Raw genomic sequence first — 19,369 nt, 5'->3', positions numbered from 1 at the left:
TTCCTGCATATATATTTAAATTTCCTTGTGAGTTTTAATTAATTTTTCTGTTAATGTTCCTTATTATAATTACCTATGTCTTTTCTTGTTTCTCGTACTCCTTTAAACTGAAACTCAATTTTTTCCCTGACTTTAACATAATCATTAAGCATTATATAAGGAAAAGCTATTTTAAATCTTTTCTTGTGGAACAGTGTCGCTGTTACATTTGTCTTCAAACGTGTTACTGACCCTCTTACCGTGCTTGGATTACAATTGATTTTCAATTTAAAAATGTATGTAGATTCATCGTATCTTGAAAAAATATTTATGATTTATTTCTAGTTTTGGAAATTCAGTATTTGTAAAACTTTCTATTTTAAAAAAATTTCCCTTGGATTTTTAACTAATACTTAAGCTCTAACAGTTATTGAACTACAATTATTTTTAAAAGAACCTGTGCCCATTTTGTCTTTTTGGTTTTGATGTGTTTCTAGCCTTATTCATTAGGGCTTTGTTTGAAATAGTGACACTGTCATGATGATCAGTGAAAAATAAAAGTATGGACCAACTGGAAATGTTCTTTTTTGATCCACATCCTTTGTGAGTATATATCTACACCCAAATTCCCAAGGCTTTGTTTGATGTGTTATAAAGGGAAGATTCTTCAGTTCAAGAATAGTGAATAGAAAGGACAGCTGTTGGTATGCTTTACATTGGCCAAAAATTTTAAAAACCATGAACATTATATAAGATATATGTGTTAGGAATTAATATCTTCCTTGTCTCATTGTAGAACATCCACAATCATAATTTTAAGGATAAGTCTTTGTGATGTCTGTAACATTTCACTCTTAAACATTTCTTTGGTGACCACCTTTATGCAACAAATGTAAAATTCTTCTCTGAATATCATCAAATTATCTACTTGATGATCCTTTGACTGACTCTCAAAGGTGTTTTAATTGTGGCATTTACTACAAATAAGGACTGAAGGAAGCACTGAAATTTGTTTTTTGTTATGTTGTAAATGTTTCGATTAGTCCATATCTTTGCAGCTGCCACATACTTTTTTCCATGTAAAATAAGCCTATTTTGATAAATATGTTCCCTCCCCCCCCCCCCACCCCCTATGTACACACTTTTAAATGATATCTTTGTTAAGTTGCTTTGTAGCTGACCTCCCCATTTGTAAATCTTTATTATATAATTATTGCTTTATACTTTTTAGCTCTTTTTCCATTAAATGTTTTAAGTCCATGTGTTGTTTTGTCTGGCAGTTCTATTAATAATGTGTGTGCCCCCCCCAATTCCCTCCTGTTTGCATATATAATTCCATTGTATTCTCATTCTTTTACTCTATGGCTGCAAGATAATGATCATCCTGTTTTTGTGTTACTCTGTCTGGCTGTTATAAAATTCGAACTCAACTATTAGAAATAATATTTCGGACTTTTGATCACACTCTTCTGGAATATTTAAGTAACACATTCCTCTGGTGAATTTTCACTTGCTATTCAATTTAGTATTGCACAGCCAAAAGATATCCACTTTGTTCTTATTTATTTCAGTTTCTTAACTGGCCATACACGCCAAATGTTGAATGATGACCAGGTCAGCAGAAACATTGATTGTAATATTACCTCAACCTTTTGGAACCAGAGGTTTCTTCTGGAGATGAGATAGACGGAAAAATGAGGAGGTAAGGTGAAAGATGTCATCTCCAATCCTTAGGATTGACAATCGTTCCATGTGGAAACAGCCAGAAATCAGATTGGAATAAAAGATATGTTTGTACCTCATATCTGTGCTAGCCAGAAAACTATTTGGCGAGGAAGCCGGCAGATTATGGTCCCTGTTTTAGCCATTTTTCTGAGTTTGTGCTGTGCATACTTCTACTGCTCAGTTTTGATATCAGTGCATAGCTTCAGAAAATTCATGTCAGAGGAAAGTTTATAATCTGCTACTCATATTCTGTCTCTTTCATTGAACATAATGTACCACATGGAACTGCAGTCAGTATTAAAACTTAAACAGCTGTCAATCGATACCTAAGCTCAACACGTAGTAAAGTTCATGAAGGAATTTTGGCATGTAGCAGAATGGTATGAACAAGCTTTTAATGGTGTCAGTTGATTTTTCTCCACAACAGTAACTTTCATCCAGAGACAATCTTTATTGTTACACCTCCCTCGCCAATGCACAGCCGCCATACCAGTCATTATCTTCACATAATTTTGTCTCAGTACTTAATGCTCATATATTAACAATAATCACTTTCGTCAGCTGTTTGCTTATGGAGAAATTGAGAATCAAATCTCTCTCCCTCTCCTCCCTCTCCCTGACTGCAGATATTCCAGACACCCTGTAATTTATTTACTGCTGCTTTGTCCCTTTTATAATCTTCCCAGTAACCAATAGTTGCACCTTCTTTATTTTATTTGCTTGTCTACACATGTCAAAGACCAATAATGTACCTCACTTTCACAGAAGAAACTCCATGCAGTGATGCTTTACTGAATATATTATACAGCACTGCAAATTTACGTATTGTAAAACATTCTCACAGTGTTCTTGGGAGTTTATAAATATGTATCAATCAGTCAGAATATATCCTAGTAAATTTGGTAGCCAGAAAATCAACTGGAGTTAATGACCATATTTGTCAAACCTGTTTATCAGATTTGGATGTTGTGGCATGTGTCTGCAAATACAGTCATCTGCTTTGAAGCTTCATTTGTAAGAATGTGTGATGAATGGAGTGGTGTGAAATGCAATGTCATCCATAGAATTATAGTTTGTAGCCTGTTTTACAACAGGTTATCTTATTCTAGGATACAGTGTTTGCAAGACTTTATATTCCTGAATGAAGTATGGACGGTTATCTTCTGCTAACAATTTTATTCCATATACTTACTACTCATTGCATCATAAGTGCATGACATGTAGTAAAAAGTAAGTTTTTTTTGTGCAGATACTTTGTAGACAACAACATTTATGTTTACATATGACCTTGGCTGAGTTTTGTGCCCCTTTCTGTAATAGTTCATTACTCGATGGATATTCTGCAGTATGGTTTACTTCGGCAAAGGAATAGTGAGTGCAAAGTTAAGCTCTGGATGAGGTACCTGATGTGCGAATTCAAATACAAGGTGAACAATTATAATTACACCATTGAATGTCCTGAGACCACTGCAAAACCAACTTGTATGTGTCACAAAGCCATCATATTTCAATTTTTTTTCTAACGTATAGAAAGATATGTTGTCACTCAGTGTTCATAACTATGTTCCTGATTTCATCCTATTGCTTAGTAATTCCTTTCCCTTTGAAATCCCCTAGTCAATCCCAAAGCTTGGGGTAACATAGTCTCGTAGTATTTCATGTGAATCTTCTTGGGTGTCTATGATACAGACAAATATTAGGTTAAAACATATATTCTCAGGATAATGTAATTGTAAGTATAATCACAAAGAAGACATGGAAAGTTCTGGCAGAATGTAAATACACTGTAAAATCACATTAATGTAACTATCTATCAAAAGCCTGGATATTTACCTTTTACAGTGCGGACTCCTGCGAGACATGCAGGGAGAGATTCAATGAGGTTCTGGAAGGTACCGACAGGGATGGGAAGCCATGCTGATGCCATTGCTGTGGCCAGCTAGGCTAGGTTTCTCGGTTGAAGATCCATAGCCCAAACGGCCTGATCAAGGTGGTCCCACAGATACTTGGTGGGGTTTAAATCCAGGGAGTTTGGGGGCTAGAAAAGTACAGTAAACTCATCCTGGTGCTTTTCAATTGATGCACATACACTGCAAGCTGTGTGTGACGTTGCATTGCCCTGCTTGGTGATGACATTGTGCCTGGGAAAAACAAACTGTAGTGGTGGACACATTCTCCAAGGAAAGCAGCATACTTGTATTTTTCCGTCACCCAGGGAATGCGCTCTGGCCAGGATCCTTTCTATGGCTGTTGCAGGGTGTTTGCTTCCAGGCATTTCACGCTGTGCATGCCAACAACCATCCATGCGATGGAGCATGAAACACGATTCATCTGAAAAGACGCATCTGTTGCCACTCAGTGGATGTATAGTTGATATACTGGTGTACGAACTCCAGCCTTTGTCACTGATGAATAGCAGTCAGTGTGGGTGCTTGAATTGGGCACCTGCTGCAGAGGCTTATACGCAGCAATGTTCGCAATACTGTCAATAAGGCCACACTGTTGGTACCCCTTAGTTCATGTGGGTAATCAGTTTCTCAACTGTTGCACTTATAGCCGCCCATACGTATCTCCACAACTGTTGTTCAGCCCTGTCATATGGCTCATAATGCACTACTGTTGCCTCGCTCCAGTTTTGGATAGTGCCATTTTGCCATGCATGGTATACTTTAACCATGGCATCACACAAATAGCTACAAACTTAACCATTTTAGAAATGGTTCCACCCTTGCCCGAAAGCCAATGAATCATGTTCTTTTGGACATCAGATAAATTGCTCCATTTCCACATTACGACAATGAGTGCGCTGTTTTCCCTGTCCCTCAACATGCTTTATACACCCTCCACTGCTGGTGCTGTCACCTGTCATCTGAGAGTGGTTATTGCACGTTGATGCCGAACATAGCTGATATTCACATTAAGGTGACTGAGCAGTGTAATTTAGAAGTGAAGCTAACAACTCGTCAAATAACAGGCGCATGGAGTTGTAGTCGTACAAAAATCTAGTGGTGTTCTCATTATTTCTTGCATGCGTGTTAGTGGCTCAATGCTCCTACTGTTTGGCAAGTTGTTACCTGCACTCCTAAATTATTAACTATACTTATAGTTGAAATGATGTTAAAGTTTACATAAAACTGAAAGTATTTTCGAAAGTTCTTTGTGTTCAGTTTTGTGAAATGGCGTACTCCTTGCTGCAACTTACCACATTTCATTACTTAAATTTTTTTCATGAATTATATGTTTGATTTACAAGGCGTTTCTGGAAAGAAAATATTGCTTTTCAAACCAAGATTTTTACAAGAAAGAGCTTTCCTTAAACTATTTTTCTACGTAGTTGCCACCGTCGTTAAGACATTTGTCTTAGTGGGAAACAAACTTTTCTATGCTCTCTTCATAAAATGATACCACACACCTTCTGATTACTGCTTGTTCTTGATCTCAAAATGTGATTTTGAAGGAAGACACTTTTACAGCAATGACAATGGAAAAAAAACGGTGTTCAGCAGTGGCTGCCTCCACTGGCAACATCTTTCTATGAAGAAGGCATTGAAAAGTCTGTTTCATGCTATGATAAATGTCGGAACAATTATGGCCACCATGTAGAAAAATAGTTCAAGAAATTTTATTTCTTGTAAATATAAATTTTGGTTGAAAAAAGGACTTTGAGTTTTTTCCAAAAGAGTCTTACGTTCTGGATATGCCTCATATGATTTTAATAAGGCTTTTGCTTCTATGTGCAGCATAGATATTATTGTATTATTATAAGAAACTGCTATTGAGGAATATAATTTTGTTAGGCACTAACGATTTGCTATTGGCATCCTGTGAAATATTATGATCAGACCACTCTTCCGCAGGATGAAGCAAATCGAAATGGTGGAAAGTGGGTTGTCAGACTGAGGAAAGGAATTGTTTCACGTTGTTGGGAGAACTTAGTACTTGCCATGTTGGGAGAGCAGTTTATGGTTGGAGAAGAAATATGTGGTGCTGTGGTTTCCATTAGGTTTCAGGTACTGTGTTACTTTTAGTTTTATTGAAATTACTATTCTTTTTAGCCCTGACAGTAACATTAATGATAAATGAGGCAAACTGACATAATGTAAACACTTTTCAGCAGGAACTGTCACCTCTGATAAGAGTGCAGCAGAGATTGTTTATTATTAATAATAATAATTTTAATAATAATAATACAAAAATCTTCTTTAATAACTGAAATTTTAACACCTAAATCCCATTTCTAAAGAAAAATGTAATTTAAAGAGTGAGGGAATGGTGCTTCTTTGGGGGAAATAGGACTATTCTAGAAGTTCGGAGCTGATAGTAATGTGAATTTCTGCTTTACCAAAGGCTTAACATCAGATATCCTCAATATATGCCATGAGAAACTAAATTATAACCGGAATGAAACTAGTGCTGCTACTTGTGTAGTATATTAAACTTAACTGCGTGCCTAAGCTAACAACAACCTAAGTTATTGTGTGGGAATTATCTGTTGGAGGAACATTGATTAGTGTCTCATGATCACACAGTGAGAAAGAGTGTGTACATGTGTAGTCATAAACATAGTGCACATACAAAATATAGAATTTCATGGCAGTTTAGTCTTGGCAGGCCGGGCGCTGTGGCCGAGCGGTTCTAGGCGCCTCAGTCCGGAACCACGCTGCTGCTACAGTCGCAGGTTCGAATCCTGCCTCGGGCATGGATGTGTGTGATGTCCTTAGGTTAGTTAGGTTTAAATAGTTCAAGGTCTAGGGGACTGATGACCTCAGATGTTCAGTCCCATAGTGCTTAGAGCCATTTGAACCATTTTAGTCTTGGCAGGCAGTGGGTTTTTTTGTGTGTGTGTGTGTGTGTGTGTGTGTGTGTGTGTGTGTGTGTGTGTGTGTGTGTGTGTGTGTGTGTGGGCGCCCGCGCCTTCCTTTTTATGATGCTGTTAGAATTTCAAGCAGCCATTTATCGAAACTCTACATCTCCATACTCTGCAAACCTCATTAAAGTGCATGGCATTCATTGTACCATGTAATAGTTTCTTCTCAGTCTGTTTGTGAATGGAGTGGAAGAATTACTACTTAAATGCCTCTGTTCATGTTGGTAATTAGTGTAATCATTTTCATTGAAGTCCTTGTGGGTGTCTGACTGCATCGTATGCAATAAAAAAATACCAATGTTTGGGCTGCTATTGCAGGCAGCCTACATTTTGTGGTACCTAATGGAGAAAAATGTAGGAGGCTGTAGTGTGTTCCTAGATTCTTCACTCAGTGTTGATGCTTAAAATTTTGTAATTTGTAGGCGTGTGTGAGATACTCGGCATCTGTCTTCAGACGTCTGCCAGTTCAAGTTTTTCAGTATTTCTGTGATACCATCTCATGGATCAAACAGATCTGTTACTATTTGTGCTGCCCTTCTTTCTATATATTCAGCTTCCCCTATTAGACCTATTTGGTGAGAGTCCCACACACTAGAGCAACATTCTAGGTTTGGCACACAGCTGTATAATCTCCTTTTTAGACAGTTTTTCCCATTGTTCTGCCACATGCTTCATCCACAAGTGAACCTATATGATCATTCTATTTCATGTCCAAACAAATTGTAACAAAGAGGCATTTGAAGGAGTTGACAGATTACAATTGTGACCTGTCGATATTGTTGTAATAAGATACTACATTTTTTGCACTTCGTGAAATTCAGAATTTTACATTTTTGAAATGCCACAAAAAGCAAAAGCGACCATGTACAACATCGGTTTCCTACCAATCCTAACATATGGTGTAGAAACAAGTACGAACCAAACAACTAGAAAGGACAAAATCAGGAATGAGGTGAACAGAAAAGCAGCTGGTATTGAGGTTTCTATTACCAGTGTCATAAAGTAGTTCAAGCTCCAGTGGTATGGGTGCATAATGAGAATGAACAGCATGACATTTTTCAACATTTAAAGCAAGTTGCCCAACTCTGCACATTTAAAGCAGGTTGGCCATCTTTGCACCACTTCGAAATCTTATAAAGATTGCAGGGACTGCAGTAGCAAGCAGTCAAAATAACTTCTATACGTCTAAAAGGTACAAGGAATATGAAGCTTTCATTTTCTAAAGCAGATGACTGCCACATGTTAGATTGCTGTGATGCAGAATAGGCCAGATATTCTGAAGACACAGTTGACATCTGAAAATCAGTTTAAATTTCTAGGAGTAGTGATATCCTGACCAAGTAAGAAACAGCTAGCAGTAGCCTTATCCAAATCTGAGCCAGAATGTATGGCCCTTATCTCAGTGTGTCAGGAGGCTCTCTCTCTCTCTCTCTCTCTCTCTCTCTCTCTCTCTCTCTCTCAAACTTTCAGGAAACATTCCTCACACACAAATAAAGAAAAGATGTTATATCAAGCACATCAGTATCTAGCATCAACAGGTAGTGTTCATCACGAACGTGGTTTTGCAGTCAGTGCAATGTTTACAAATGCGGAGTTGGCAGATGCCCATTTGATGTATGGATTAGCACGGGGCAATAGCCATGGCGCAGTACATTTGTATCGAGACAGATTTCCAGAATGAAGTTGTTCCGACAGGAAGACGTTTGAAGCAATTGATCAGCGTCTTAGGGAGCACGGAACCTTCCAGCCTATGAGTCGCGACTGGGGAAGACCTAGAACGATGAGGACACCTGCAATGGACGAGGCAATTCTTCGTGCAGTTGACGATAACCCTAATGTCAGTGTCAGAAGTTGCTGCTGTACAAGGTAACGTTGACCACGTCACTGTATGGAGAGTGCTACAGGAGAACCAGTTGTTTCCGTACCATGTACAGTGTGTGCAGGCACTATCAGCAACTGGTTGGCCTCCACGGGTACACTATGCGAATGGTTCATCCAACAATGTGTCAATCCTCATTTCAGTGCAAATGTTCTCTTTACAGATGAGGCTTCATTCCAACGTGACCAAATTGTAAATTTTCACAATCAACATGTGTGGGCTGACGAGAATCCGCACGCAATTGTGCAATCACGTCATCAACACAGATTTTCTGTGAACGTGGGGCAGGCATTGTTGGTGATGTCTTGATTGGACCCCATGTTCTTCCACCTACGCTCAATGGAGCACGTTGTCATGATTTCATACGGGATACTCTACTGTGCTGCTAGAACATGTGCCTTTACAAGTACGACACATGTGGTTCATGCACGCTGGAGCTCCTGCACATTTCAGTCGAAGTGTTCGTACGCTTCTCAACAACAGTTTCGGTGACCAATGGATTGGTAGAGGCGGACCAATTCCATGGCATCCACGCTCTCCTGACCTCAACCCTCTTGTCTTTCATTTATGGGGCATTTGAAAGCTCTTTTCTACGCAACCCCGGTACCAAACGTAGAGACTCTTCATGCTCGTATTGTGGACGGCTGTGATACAATAACGCCATTCTCCAGGGCTGCATCAGCGCATCAGGGATTCCATGCGACGGAGGGTGGATGCATGTATCCTCGCTAACGGAGGATATTTTGAACATTTCCTGTAACAAAGTGTTTGAAGTCACGCTGGTACGTTCTGTTGCTGTGGGTTTCCATTCCATGATTAATGTTATTTGAAGAGAAGTAATAAAATGAGCTCTAACATGGAAAGTAAGCGTTTCCGGACACGTCCACATAACATCTTTTCTTTATTTGTGTGTGAGGAATGTTTCCTGAAAGTTTGGCCGTACCTTTTTGTAACACCCTGTGTGTGTGTGTGTGTGTGTGTGTGTGTGTGTGTGTGTGTGTGTGTATGTATACATTCCACGTGGGAAAAATATATCTAAAAACAAAGATGATGCAACTTACCAAACGAAAGCATTGGCATGTTGAGACACACACACACACACACACACACACACACACACACACACACACACACACACACACCGCACATATACAGACACAAGCAGACATTTGTAAAGGCAAAGAGTTTTGGCAGAGATGTCAGTCAAGGCGGAAGTACAGAGGCGCACACGCGAGTGTATACCTGTCCTTTTTTCCCCCCTAAGGTAAGTCTTTCCGCTCCCGGTATTGGAATGATTCCTTACCCTCTCCCTTAAAACCCACATCCTTTCGTCTTTCCCTCTCCTTCCCTCTTTCCTGGTGAAGCAACCGTTGGTTGCGAAATAGTTGTGAGTTTAGGATCCATGAGTTGCATATTAAAGTGTCTTTTGTATTGCTGTGGTACAATTATGGACTTCCTTTGTTTGTGTAACAGTTCTGTTAATGTGTTTCCACTAACTGTATTAATTCCAATCAGATACCACTTGTAAATTACTGTGCAAACAATAAAATAACAAAAGTTGTTTCCTGAAATATAAACACTGTAGTGTGTAATAGCAGTAGACTGCCGTTTTACAAAAGCTGCTACATTCGTTTGTCATAGTAATAATTTTTTCATTTAACTTTAAGGTCTGTACACTGTTTACAATTAATGCTGTTTTGCAGATTTGTTTACATGAAATTGCTAAATGTCTGAGCAACTTAAATTCTTATACTGTCTGTGATATAAATTTACCTGATCGTTCTAATTTTCTATTCATGTTACAGGAAGATATTATCTCCATTTGGAATAAAACAGCTTCGGATGCAGTTACAACAGGTCGGATAAGAGATACTTTAAAAAGGGTGTTGAATCTTCCTCCAACCACAATATTAGAGTACAAAACGCACAATGACAGTCTGAAGTAAGTATTTGTGACTAGAGGCCCCCCACTTTTTATCATTCTCTGGTACATGAGTTTATCAAAATGCCATTACACTTGTATACTGGCTTTTGTTGCTTGCCTAGTCTGTATGTTGTTAATCAGTGTAAGTGTGAGGAGATAAAATAGAAATATTGTGGAGTGATGTTTTCATAAAACTTGAGTGGTTCCTAACAAAGAGCTCATCTGTCCCATAAAACATAGTACAGTACATTTAGTTCTGTACTATGCAGAATACAGCTCCACCAATAACTACAAAACAGGAGGGAAATAATATGAAAAGAACATGAATTGAAAATCACTTAACTGCAGCATTTCTTAAAGCTTAGCAGCTTTTACTTACATAACTGATTTATGACAACATGCTCTCATTAATGTTCTGTGGAGTATCATTTTCTCGGTCGTAATATTGGACATGAAGTATTAATTATGCAGAAAGGTGTATTAATGATGATTTTGTGTTGTGTTCATGTGGCAAGCTGTTATAGTGTGTCTGACAGATCAACTGTGGGCAGATGAAAACAATTGTTTGGAAGTTAAATTGTTAAAACACAGCTATTTTAATTTCGTAGAGCTATACACTTTTAATGCACTTCCAGTCTTTCAAACACAGAAAAGTCTTCTTTTGTTAATCCATGTACATGTTCCATAACAAATTCTATCGGCTCAAAGCAAGTGATACTGTAACTTGTCCGTTTTACCAGTTGTCATTTGTATATCTACATCTATGTAGATACTCCACAAGCCACCACATGGTGCATAGCGGAGGGTACCATGTACCACTATTAGTCATTCCCTTCCCTGTTCCACTCACATATAGAATGAGGAAAAAATGAATGTCTGTATGCCTCAGTATGAGCCCTAATTCCTCATATCTTATCTTCTTGGTCCTTAAGCGCAGTAGAATTGTTCGGCAGTCAGCTTCAAATGCTGGTTCTCTAAATTTTCTCAATAGTATTCCTGGAATAGAACATCACCTTCCCTCCAGGGGTTCCAATTTGAGTCCCTGAAGCATCTCTGTGACATGTTTTTTTTGAACCTTCCAGTAAAAAAATCTAGCAGTCTGCCTCTGAATTACTTAGATGTCTTCCTCCCGTCTGACCTGTTATGGATCCCAAACTCTTAAGCAGTACTTAAGAATAGGTCACGCCAGTGTACTACATGCGGTCTCCTTTACATGTGAACAACACTTTTGCAAAATTCTCCCAATGAATCAAAGTCGACCATTCGTGTTCCATACCACATTTCTCACATGCTTGTTCCATTTCGTATTGCTTTGCAGCGTTACGTCCCTATATTTAAACAACTTGACTGTGTCAGGCAGGACACTACTAATACTGTATCTGAACATTACAGGTTTGTTCTTCCTACCCATCCACATTAACTTACATTTTTCCACATTTAGAACAATCATCATCAATTACAAATTTTGTTTAGATCATCTTGTATCTTTCTACAGTCACTCATCATGGACACCTTACTGTACACCACTGAATCATCAGCAAACAGGCAGCAGACTGCTGCCCACCCTGTCCAACAAATCATTTATGCATATAGAGAATAATAGCAGTCCAATCACACTTCAGTGGGATCCCTTGTCTCTGGAGAACACTTGCCATTAAGGGCAACATACTGGTTTCTGTTACTTAAGAAATCTCAGAGCCACTTGCATATCTGTGAACTTACTCCATTTGCTCGTACGTTCTTTAACAGCCTGTAGTGGAGCACTGTGTAAAATGTTTCCAGAAATCTAGAAATATGGATGACAATTGTGTGTGTTGTTCAACTTACACTATTCGTTGATGGATGCTTTTATGAATCTGTAGCACTTTCAGATAGGAATAAAATGGAATCAACACATTGAAAGTCAATGATTCCCAGTCATGCAAGCTAATATATGCCTCTCTTTTCTGTCATAGGTAAGTTGATAGCTTAATTGTCACATTAAGCTAGCATCACTTGCTTGGGATATTTTTGCTAATTGTCACCATTCATTACTGATGTTGTCAACCAATGGATTCTTGATGAGTTGTGGCACTAACTTCATTGTCATGATCCTGCTGTACAAGTGATTATGTGGCTCAAGGAGTGTTGCTTGAGTAGATAATGAAATGTCCCATCTGTCTGGCACTCACTATCATGCAGTCTAAAAACTCTTTTTGTCATGTTATTCTGGGGTATAATCCCAAGATTCCACCTTCACTGGATTTGTCAAAACTACTGATATGTCTGTGCATTTGCAAGTCATTCTCTGGGGCATAGAGGGTTCTTCTTCTTTCTCATGAATATCTCATAACTTCTGTCACACCATCATTACAAATTTTTTCAACCTTAAGCTGAGTAAATATATTGTTACTAGGTACCTGAAAAATTCACATTTTGCAATAAACACAAATTCTACCTCAAAATGTGAAATTATCTAATAGACGCTATTTAACTACAGTTCGGAGAAAGTGAAACATCCAGATCGAGAGATGTGATCAGTGAAATTTATTCCACTGATTAGGGACATGTCACACAAACATTCAGCATTACAGACTGGTTGATACATGCACTGTGACTGTGGAAATTTAATATGGAGTAGCACCACCACGTGCTGCATTCAGAGCTGCTAGATGTCATGGCATAGAATCAAAGAGCACATAAATATGCTGCTGGGGAATACTCTGCGATGCAGTTTGTGGACGTGCCAACAAAGCATCAACAGTGACTCCAGAAGGACCTGAACATAAGTCGCCAACCGACTATATCCCAAAGTTGTTAGATGTGTGACATGTCAGGTGAACAGGCAGGCCAGGAAAGCGGTGGTACCCATCGTTCTTGGAAGAATGCGTGCACATTTCTCGTCACATTCGGACAGGCATTGTCGTGTTGAAATATGGTGTGTGGAAGAGCCTGCAGCAGGGACAGTGTCTGAGGCTGAGGCTGTGAAACATATGTGATGTAGCGGTAGCCGTTCGGGTTGCCCTCGATATGCAGGAGGTAAGTTTGTGTGTTATAGGGAGTGGTACCCCAAACAATAACACTTGGTGTTTGTCTGCTATGCTGCTCAGCAATACAATCTGCACAATTGCATTGAACACGGTTGTATCAGACGCATGTGCGGCCATCACTGTAGGATAAGTTGATGCAGGACTCATTTGAAAACACTGCATTTTGGCACTCAATATGCCAGTGTGAACATTCACATGCCCATTGCAGTCCTCGCTGTTGGTGGGTTCTGGTCAGTGGAAGCCAATTTAATGACATGCACATCATCAGTCCAGCCTGCAGAAGACAGTGTCAAACCATCAGGGCGTACATGTCCCCATCAGTTGCAGTGCTCCACGGTCACACCATCACTGTATATGATGTTGTTCTGTCCATTACGACCAAGCAGATAATATGGCAGTCATCTCGCACTGTGGTCTCATTGTGTCATTAAGTACCCTGCTGGAGCTATGTACGGCCCTCTTATCTCCACTGGTTCCACATGTGCCTCACTGTTGAAGCAGCATACCCTTTGAGCCACAGTGTCATGGAATGACAGACCCACCTCCTGGAGACCAATCATTCTGCCCCATTTGAATGCATTCACATGCTGACATTCCATTCAGTAATGCCATTAAGGTGTAGATACACTTGGTTTCCATTTCATATGTCTGATCTGTGCTGATTCAGCATTGCATAACACTGACCTGTCCAGTCACACAAAATAGGGCGCTATTGGGGTCTATGTGCACACTGCTTCTCTATCATTTAAATCACTTATTATGGTTCCGCCGTTATACACTCTGTCTTATCGTGGTACCTCACAGACCATTGCCTCTGAGTGTTTTACTTTTTACAAACAGTAGTGTATTTTATCAGAGATAGTTAGAAAAAGCTATATTTTCTTCATATAAATGTTGGAAATGTTACCATTTTCTGGTAACTGGTACTGCACATCATTTGGTGAAACCTAATTTGGGAAGTTGGAAAGGTAACTTGGGAAGTTGGAAAGGTAACTTGGGAAGTTGGAAAGGTAACTTGGGAAGTTGGAAAGGTAACTTGGGAAGTTGGAAAGGTAACTTGGGTAAGAACGAGTCTGCAAAATAAAAATTACATGAACATGACAACATATGCTATGTGATCAAAAGTATCCAGGCACCCCCTAAAACATAAGTTTTACATATTAGGTGCATTTTGCTTCCAGGTACTCCATATCAGCGACCTCAGTAGTCATTAGACATCGTGAGAGAGCAGAATGGGGTGCTCTGCAGAACTCACGTACTTCGAACATGGTCAGGAGATTGAGTGTCACTTGTGTCGTGTCTCTGTATGCGAGATTTCCACACTCCTAATCATCCCTAGGTCCAGTGTTTCCTCGGTGATAGTTTAGTGGAAACAAAGGGACCTGTACAGCACAAAAGTGTACAGCTGACCTCGTCTGTTGACTGACAGTGACCGCCGACAGTTGAAGAGGGTTGTAATGTATAATAGGCAGACATTTATCCAGGCCATCACACAGGAATTCCAAACTGCATCAGGATCCACTGCAAGTACTAAGACAGTTAGGCGGATGGTGAGAAATCTTGGATTTTATGGTCAAGCGGCTGCTCGTAAGCTTCACATCCCACCAGTAAAAGCCAAACGATGCATCGCTTGGTGTAAGAATTGTAAACGTTGGATGATTGAACAGTGGAAAAACATTTTGTGGAGTGATGAATCACGGTACACGATGTGGCGATGCGATGGCAGGGTGTGGGTATGCCAAATGCCCGGTGAACGTCATCTGCCAGCATGGGTTGTGCCAACAGTAAAATTTGGAGGCAGTGGTTTTATGGTGTGGTCGTGGTTTTCATGGAGGGGTCTTGCACCCCCTTGTTTTGTGTGGCACTTTCACAGCACCAGGCCTACATTGATGTTTTAAGCAGCTTCTTGCTTCCCACCGTTGAAGAGCAATTCGGGGATGGCGATTGCATCTTTAAACACAATAGAGCACCTGCTCATAATGCACGGCCTGTGGCACAGTGGTTACATGACAATAATGTACCTGTAATGGACTGGCTTGCATAGAGTCCTGACCTGAATCCTATAGAACACGTTTGGGAAGTTTTGGAATGTCGACTTGGAGCTCACTGACAGACATCGGTACCTTTCCTCAGTGCAGCACTCCGTGAAGAATGGGCTGCCTTTCCCCAAGAAACCTTCCAGCACCTGATTGAACGTATGCCCGCAAGTGTGGAAGCTGTCTTCATGGCTAAGGGTGGGCCAGCACCGTATTGAATTCCAGCGTTACCCATGGAGAGCACCACTAACTTATAAGTCATTTTCAACCAGGTGTCTGGATACTTTTGATCACGTAGTGTATTAGTGTAATCAGTGCTCTGATGCCTTAACAGTTGTGGGTGGTTCTGCAGTTGAATGGTCTGTATAAAATAAATGTCACGTAATGCACCATAGCACTCAGTGATACAACCGTGCTTCTTAGAACAAATAAATGCATATGTTTTTCCGCTAACCAGAATGAGATTTTCACTCTGCCGCGGAGTGTGCACTGATCTGAAACTTCCTGGCAGATTAAAACTGTACGCTGGACTGAGACTAGAACTCGGGACCTTTGCACACAGTTTTAATCTGCCAGGAAGTTTCTTTTTCTGCTAACTTAGTCAAAAGTTGGTTTAACGCAAACACATTTAATGTGGCAGTTCTAGGGAGTGGGTGTTTAGTACTGTAATTGCACCAGATACCAGTAGAGATTGGGCCTGAACTACATCTTTACAAACAGCCAAACTTGGCCTGTAAAGGACCAGTGGTCCCTGTACCCATGTGTCAGTTTTGCTTCCACAGGAACACACAGTGTGGGTGTTGGCTGCTGCCCTGAGAGACAGAGGCGGGACTTGTTTCCCTGCACTGCTCCTCTCCTCTCTGGCACTAATAATTCTAGTTTATGCTTGTGGCCAACTGGCAGTTTATAGTGTCCACACTCTGTACTGTTTTGACCGAAAAACAAAACCTTTCGGCGCATTTCTTCCCCTAAAGTACTTTTAGTTCTTATTCTATGTTAATGCTTCATTGGTTCTATCTGTAGCAGTGTCAGTGTGGTTCGTATGGCTGAGTGCCCACAAAAGGTCAAAATTTGTATTCTGCAGATTTTGTAATTATCAAATTGGATGGGGAGAGGAAAGTAATATAAAAACACCTTAACTCAGAAAAGCACTCAGTTCACCAGCAGGAAAATGCTGCTGCTTCTCAACAGAAACAGTCATTTGTTGAAAGCATGAAAACAGTCAAAAGTAGAAAACAAGCAAAAATCATTTTGGAGAGAAAACTTAAAATTTTTGCAAATGCAAATATTCTGGTCATAAAGCTCCTCAGCCAATAGAATGTTATTTCAAAGCATTAAGGCATTACCTTCAGGAACATAGCATGACAACCAAAATTTGTACATCTAATCATTAAAAAAAGTGAATTTTTTCAAATTTTCAGATCCCTAATTACATAGCCAACAAAATTTTTACTTTTTTCTGCAACTGGCTTGAAAATGGCTATTTTTATGCTTTCATGGGTGCTGATAATGAAAATGTCAATGAAAGTGCAAGATTAGCTCTCGTTTTGAAGTTCTGGCAACTTTGTCATTGCCTGTATAAATTTATGCATGTATTTACCTTAGTATTATCCCTCGGAGGAAGGTCACTGTGCATGGCATTTGTAGTTTTTTGCCAGTGATTCCCTGATAAGTGTCTAGCAGTAATTGGCTAAAGTTGATGCACTCTACTTTCATTGGCATCTCATTTCCATGTCTGAAATTTGCTGGTCAGAGCGTTCTCCATGCTCATTGGTTACAGTACCATAGTTGTCAGGAAAGAAGTCCCAAGTGGGTCTTTAGGAAATGTAACTTTAAAGACAGGTTGCATCCCAATCTACTGTAGCAGTGCAGAAGATTGCCCACAAGAGCCTTATAGTTTTCTGCCCTCTTATTTCCTATAATGCTTGTTGACACTTGAACAAAGGTATCCCAAGCTAACTTTTCACACTTCAAGAAGAGTGTGATAATTCCAATTCTAAGGAAGACAGTCACTGGCAGGTATCATTATTACTCAAGCATCAGGTTGTCATGGCTGCAAAATACTGCCACAGATTTAACAGAAGAATGGAAAGACCAGTAGAAATCAACCTTGGGGAAGATCAGTTTGGGTTACTGAGAACTGTAGGAAGGTAGGTTGGAGAAAAGCAAACCTACATCTATAGCATTGATATCTCTAAATCTATTGACAGTGTTGTGTGAAATGCACTCTTCGAAATTCTAAAGGTGTCTGGGATAAAGTGCAGGGGGGGGGGGGGGGGGAGGACACATTATTTACAACACAAGACGGCAGTTATAACAGTCGTAGGACAAGGAAGGGAAGCAGTAATTGAGAAGTGACTGAGACAGGGTTGTAGCCTGTCCCTGATTTTATTGTCTGTATATCGAGCAAGCAGTAAAGGAAATAAGGAGAAACTTGGAAAGAGAATTAAAGGTAAGGGAGAAAAAATAAAAACTTTTCAGTTTGTGATTATATTGAAGTGTGTCAGTCGGTATAGGGCATAGAAAATCAGTTGAACGGATTGGACTGAATAGCGTTTTGAAAAGAAGTTATAGGATGAACATAAAAAAAGTAAAAATAAAAAGGTAATGGAATTAGGAGATGTTGAGGAAATGAGGTTAGGAAATGAGACTCTAATAGTAGTATTGGTTTTATTGTTTGAGCAACAAAATAAGAGAAATAGCCTAAATAGGAATGATGTAAAAGGCAGACTGGCAACAGCAAGGAAAGCTTTCCTGAATAAGAGAAATTTGTTATAATTGAACATAAATTTAAAAGTTAGGAAACCCTTTCTGAAGATTTTGATGTGCAGTGTAGCCTTTTATGGAGTGAAACTTATGCAAAAACAGGTTAGACAAGAAGAGGATAAATGCTTCAGATATGTGGTGCTGTAGAATGAAAACGATGGTGATCAGAGTGGAAGATCCCACAGCTAATGAAAACGTACTGAAATGAATTTGGGGGAGGATAAATTTGTGGCACAATTTGAGTAAAAAAAAAAAAAAAATGGATTAGTTGCTCGAACACATCACGAAACGTCAAGAAAAGGTCAGTTTGGTAATGAAAGCAAGTTTGTGGGAGAAAATTTTTGTGAGAGACCAAAGCTTGACAACAGCAAGCTGGTTGAAATGGCTGTAGATTGCAGTATTATGGAGTGCTGCATCAAACAAATCTTCAAATTGAAAACTATCACCACAACAACAACAACAGTAGTGGTCGTGGTCGTGGTGTCTTATTGCGACACGCGCACTTATTTGAAGTTTCATGTTGCACTTTTTTTGTGTGACACATTGACTCACATTTTTTTGTGGTTGATTATTATGTTTAATGTTACACAGTGTGCTGAATGTCATTTTTATGTATTTTTATTTTTACAGGGCATGGAAATCAGTTCCTCTGCTGAAATCGTGAAGTACCTGAGCCATGAAAAATATGTAATGCGATGTCAGTGGAGCTGCATTTGTTTGGATGAATTATATAACATATGGTTTATATGATTTGAATTGTTGTTTGTTGCATTGTGTAATTGGACATTCATTATCCAACCGCCTCTGTCCAGATGTATGTTTTGTAACGAAAACATTTTTTGAATGTGAATAATTACAGAACAGTTGTTTATGGAAGTTGTCAAAATAAAATATTTATTGTAAATAATATTAAATTTGGGGAAGTAATTTGTAATTAGAGGAATTGGACTTCCTGTTAGCAGAAAAAGTGGAAGAGCTGCCGAAACATACCACATAACATCTGTGCTCCATGGTTGCTTGGCTGGCTGGCTGGCTGGCTGGCTGGTTGGTTGATTTTTGGGAGGGGACCTAAGAGCGAAGTCATCAGTCCCATCAGATTAGGTATGGATGGGGAAGGTGGTCAGCCATGCCCTTTCAAAGGAAACATCCTGGCATTAACCTGAA

At 39.5% G+C, this 19,369-nt stretch overlaps 1 protein-coding gene across 2 annotated transcripts in view; it reads left to right on the top strand.

Moving 5' to 3' along the window:
* Window positions 1–19,066, top strand: part of LOC126189166 (eukaryotic translation initiation factor 4E type 2-like) — a 46,774-nt gene extending 27,708 nt beyond the window's left edge. For both annotated transcript variants that reach the window (XM_049930923.1, XM_049930922.1), the window contains exons 4-6: window positions 5,562–5,714; window positions 10,256–10,392; window positions 18,836–19,066. In XM_049930923.1, the coding sequence (XP_049786880.1) occupies window positions 5,562–5,714; window positions 10,256–10,392; window positions 18,836–18,869 (324 nt within the window). In that variant the 3' untranslated portion in view covers window positions 18,870–19,066. The remainder of the gene's footprint in view (window positions 1–5,561; window positions 5,715–10,255; window positions 10,393–18,835) is intronic.
* The last annotated feature ends 303 nt before the right edge of the window (window positions 19,067–19,369 follow it).

Source organism: Schistocerca cancellata, chromosome 1, assembly GCF_023864275.1.
Source record: "Schistocerca cancellata isolate TAMUIC-IGC-003103 chromosome 1, iqSchCanc2.1, whole genome shotgun sequence".
Classification (NCBI taxonomy): domain Eukaryota; kingdom Metazoa; phylum Arthropoda; class Insecta; order Orthoptera; family Acrididae; genus Schistocerca; species Schistocerca cancellata.
Note: the sequence above shows the minus strand (reverse complement) of the source record. Positions and strands in the feature narration are given on the sequence as shown.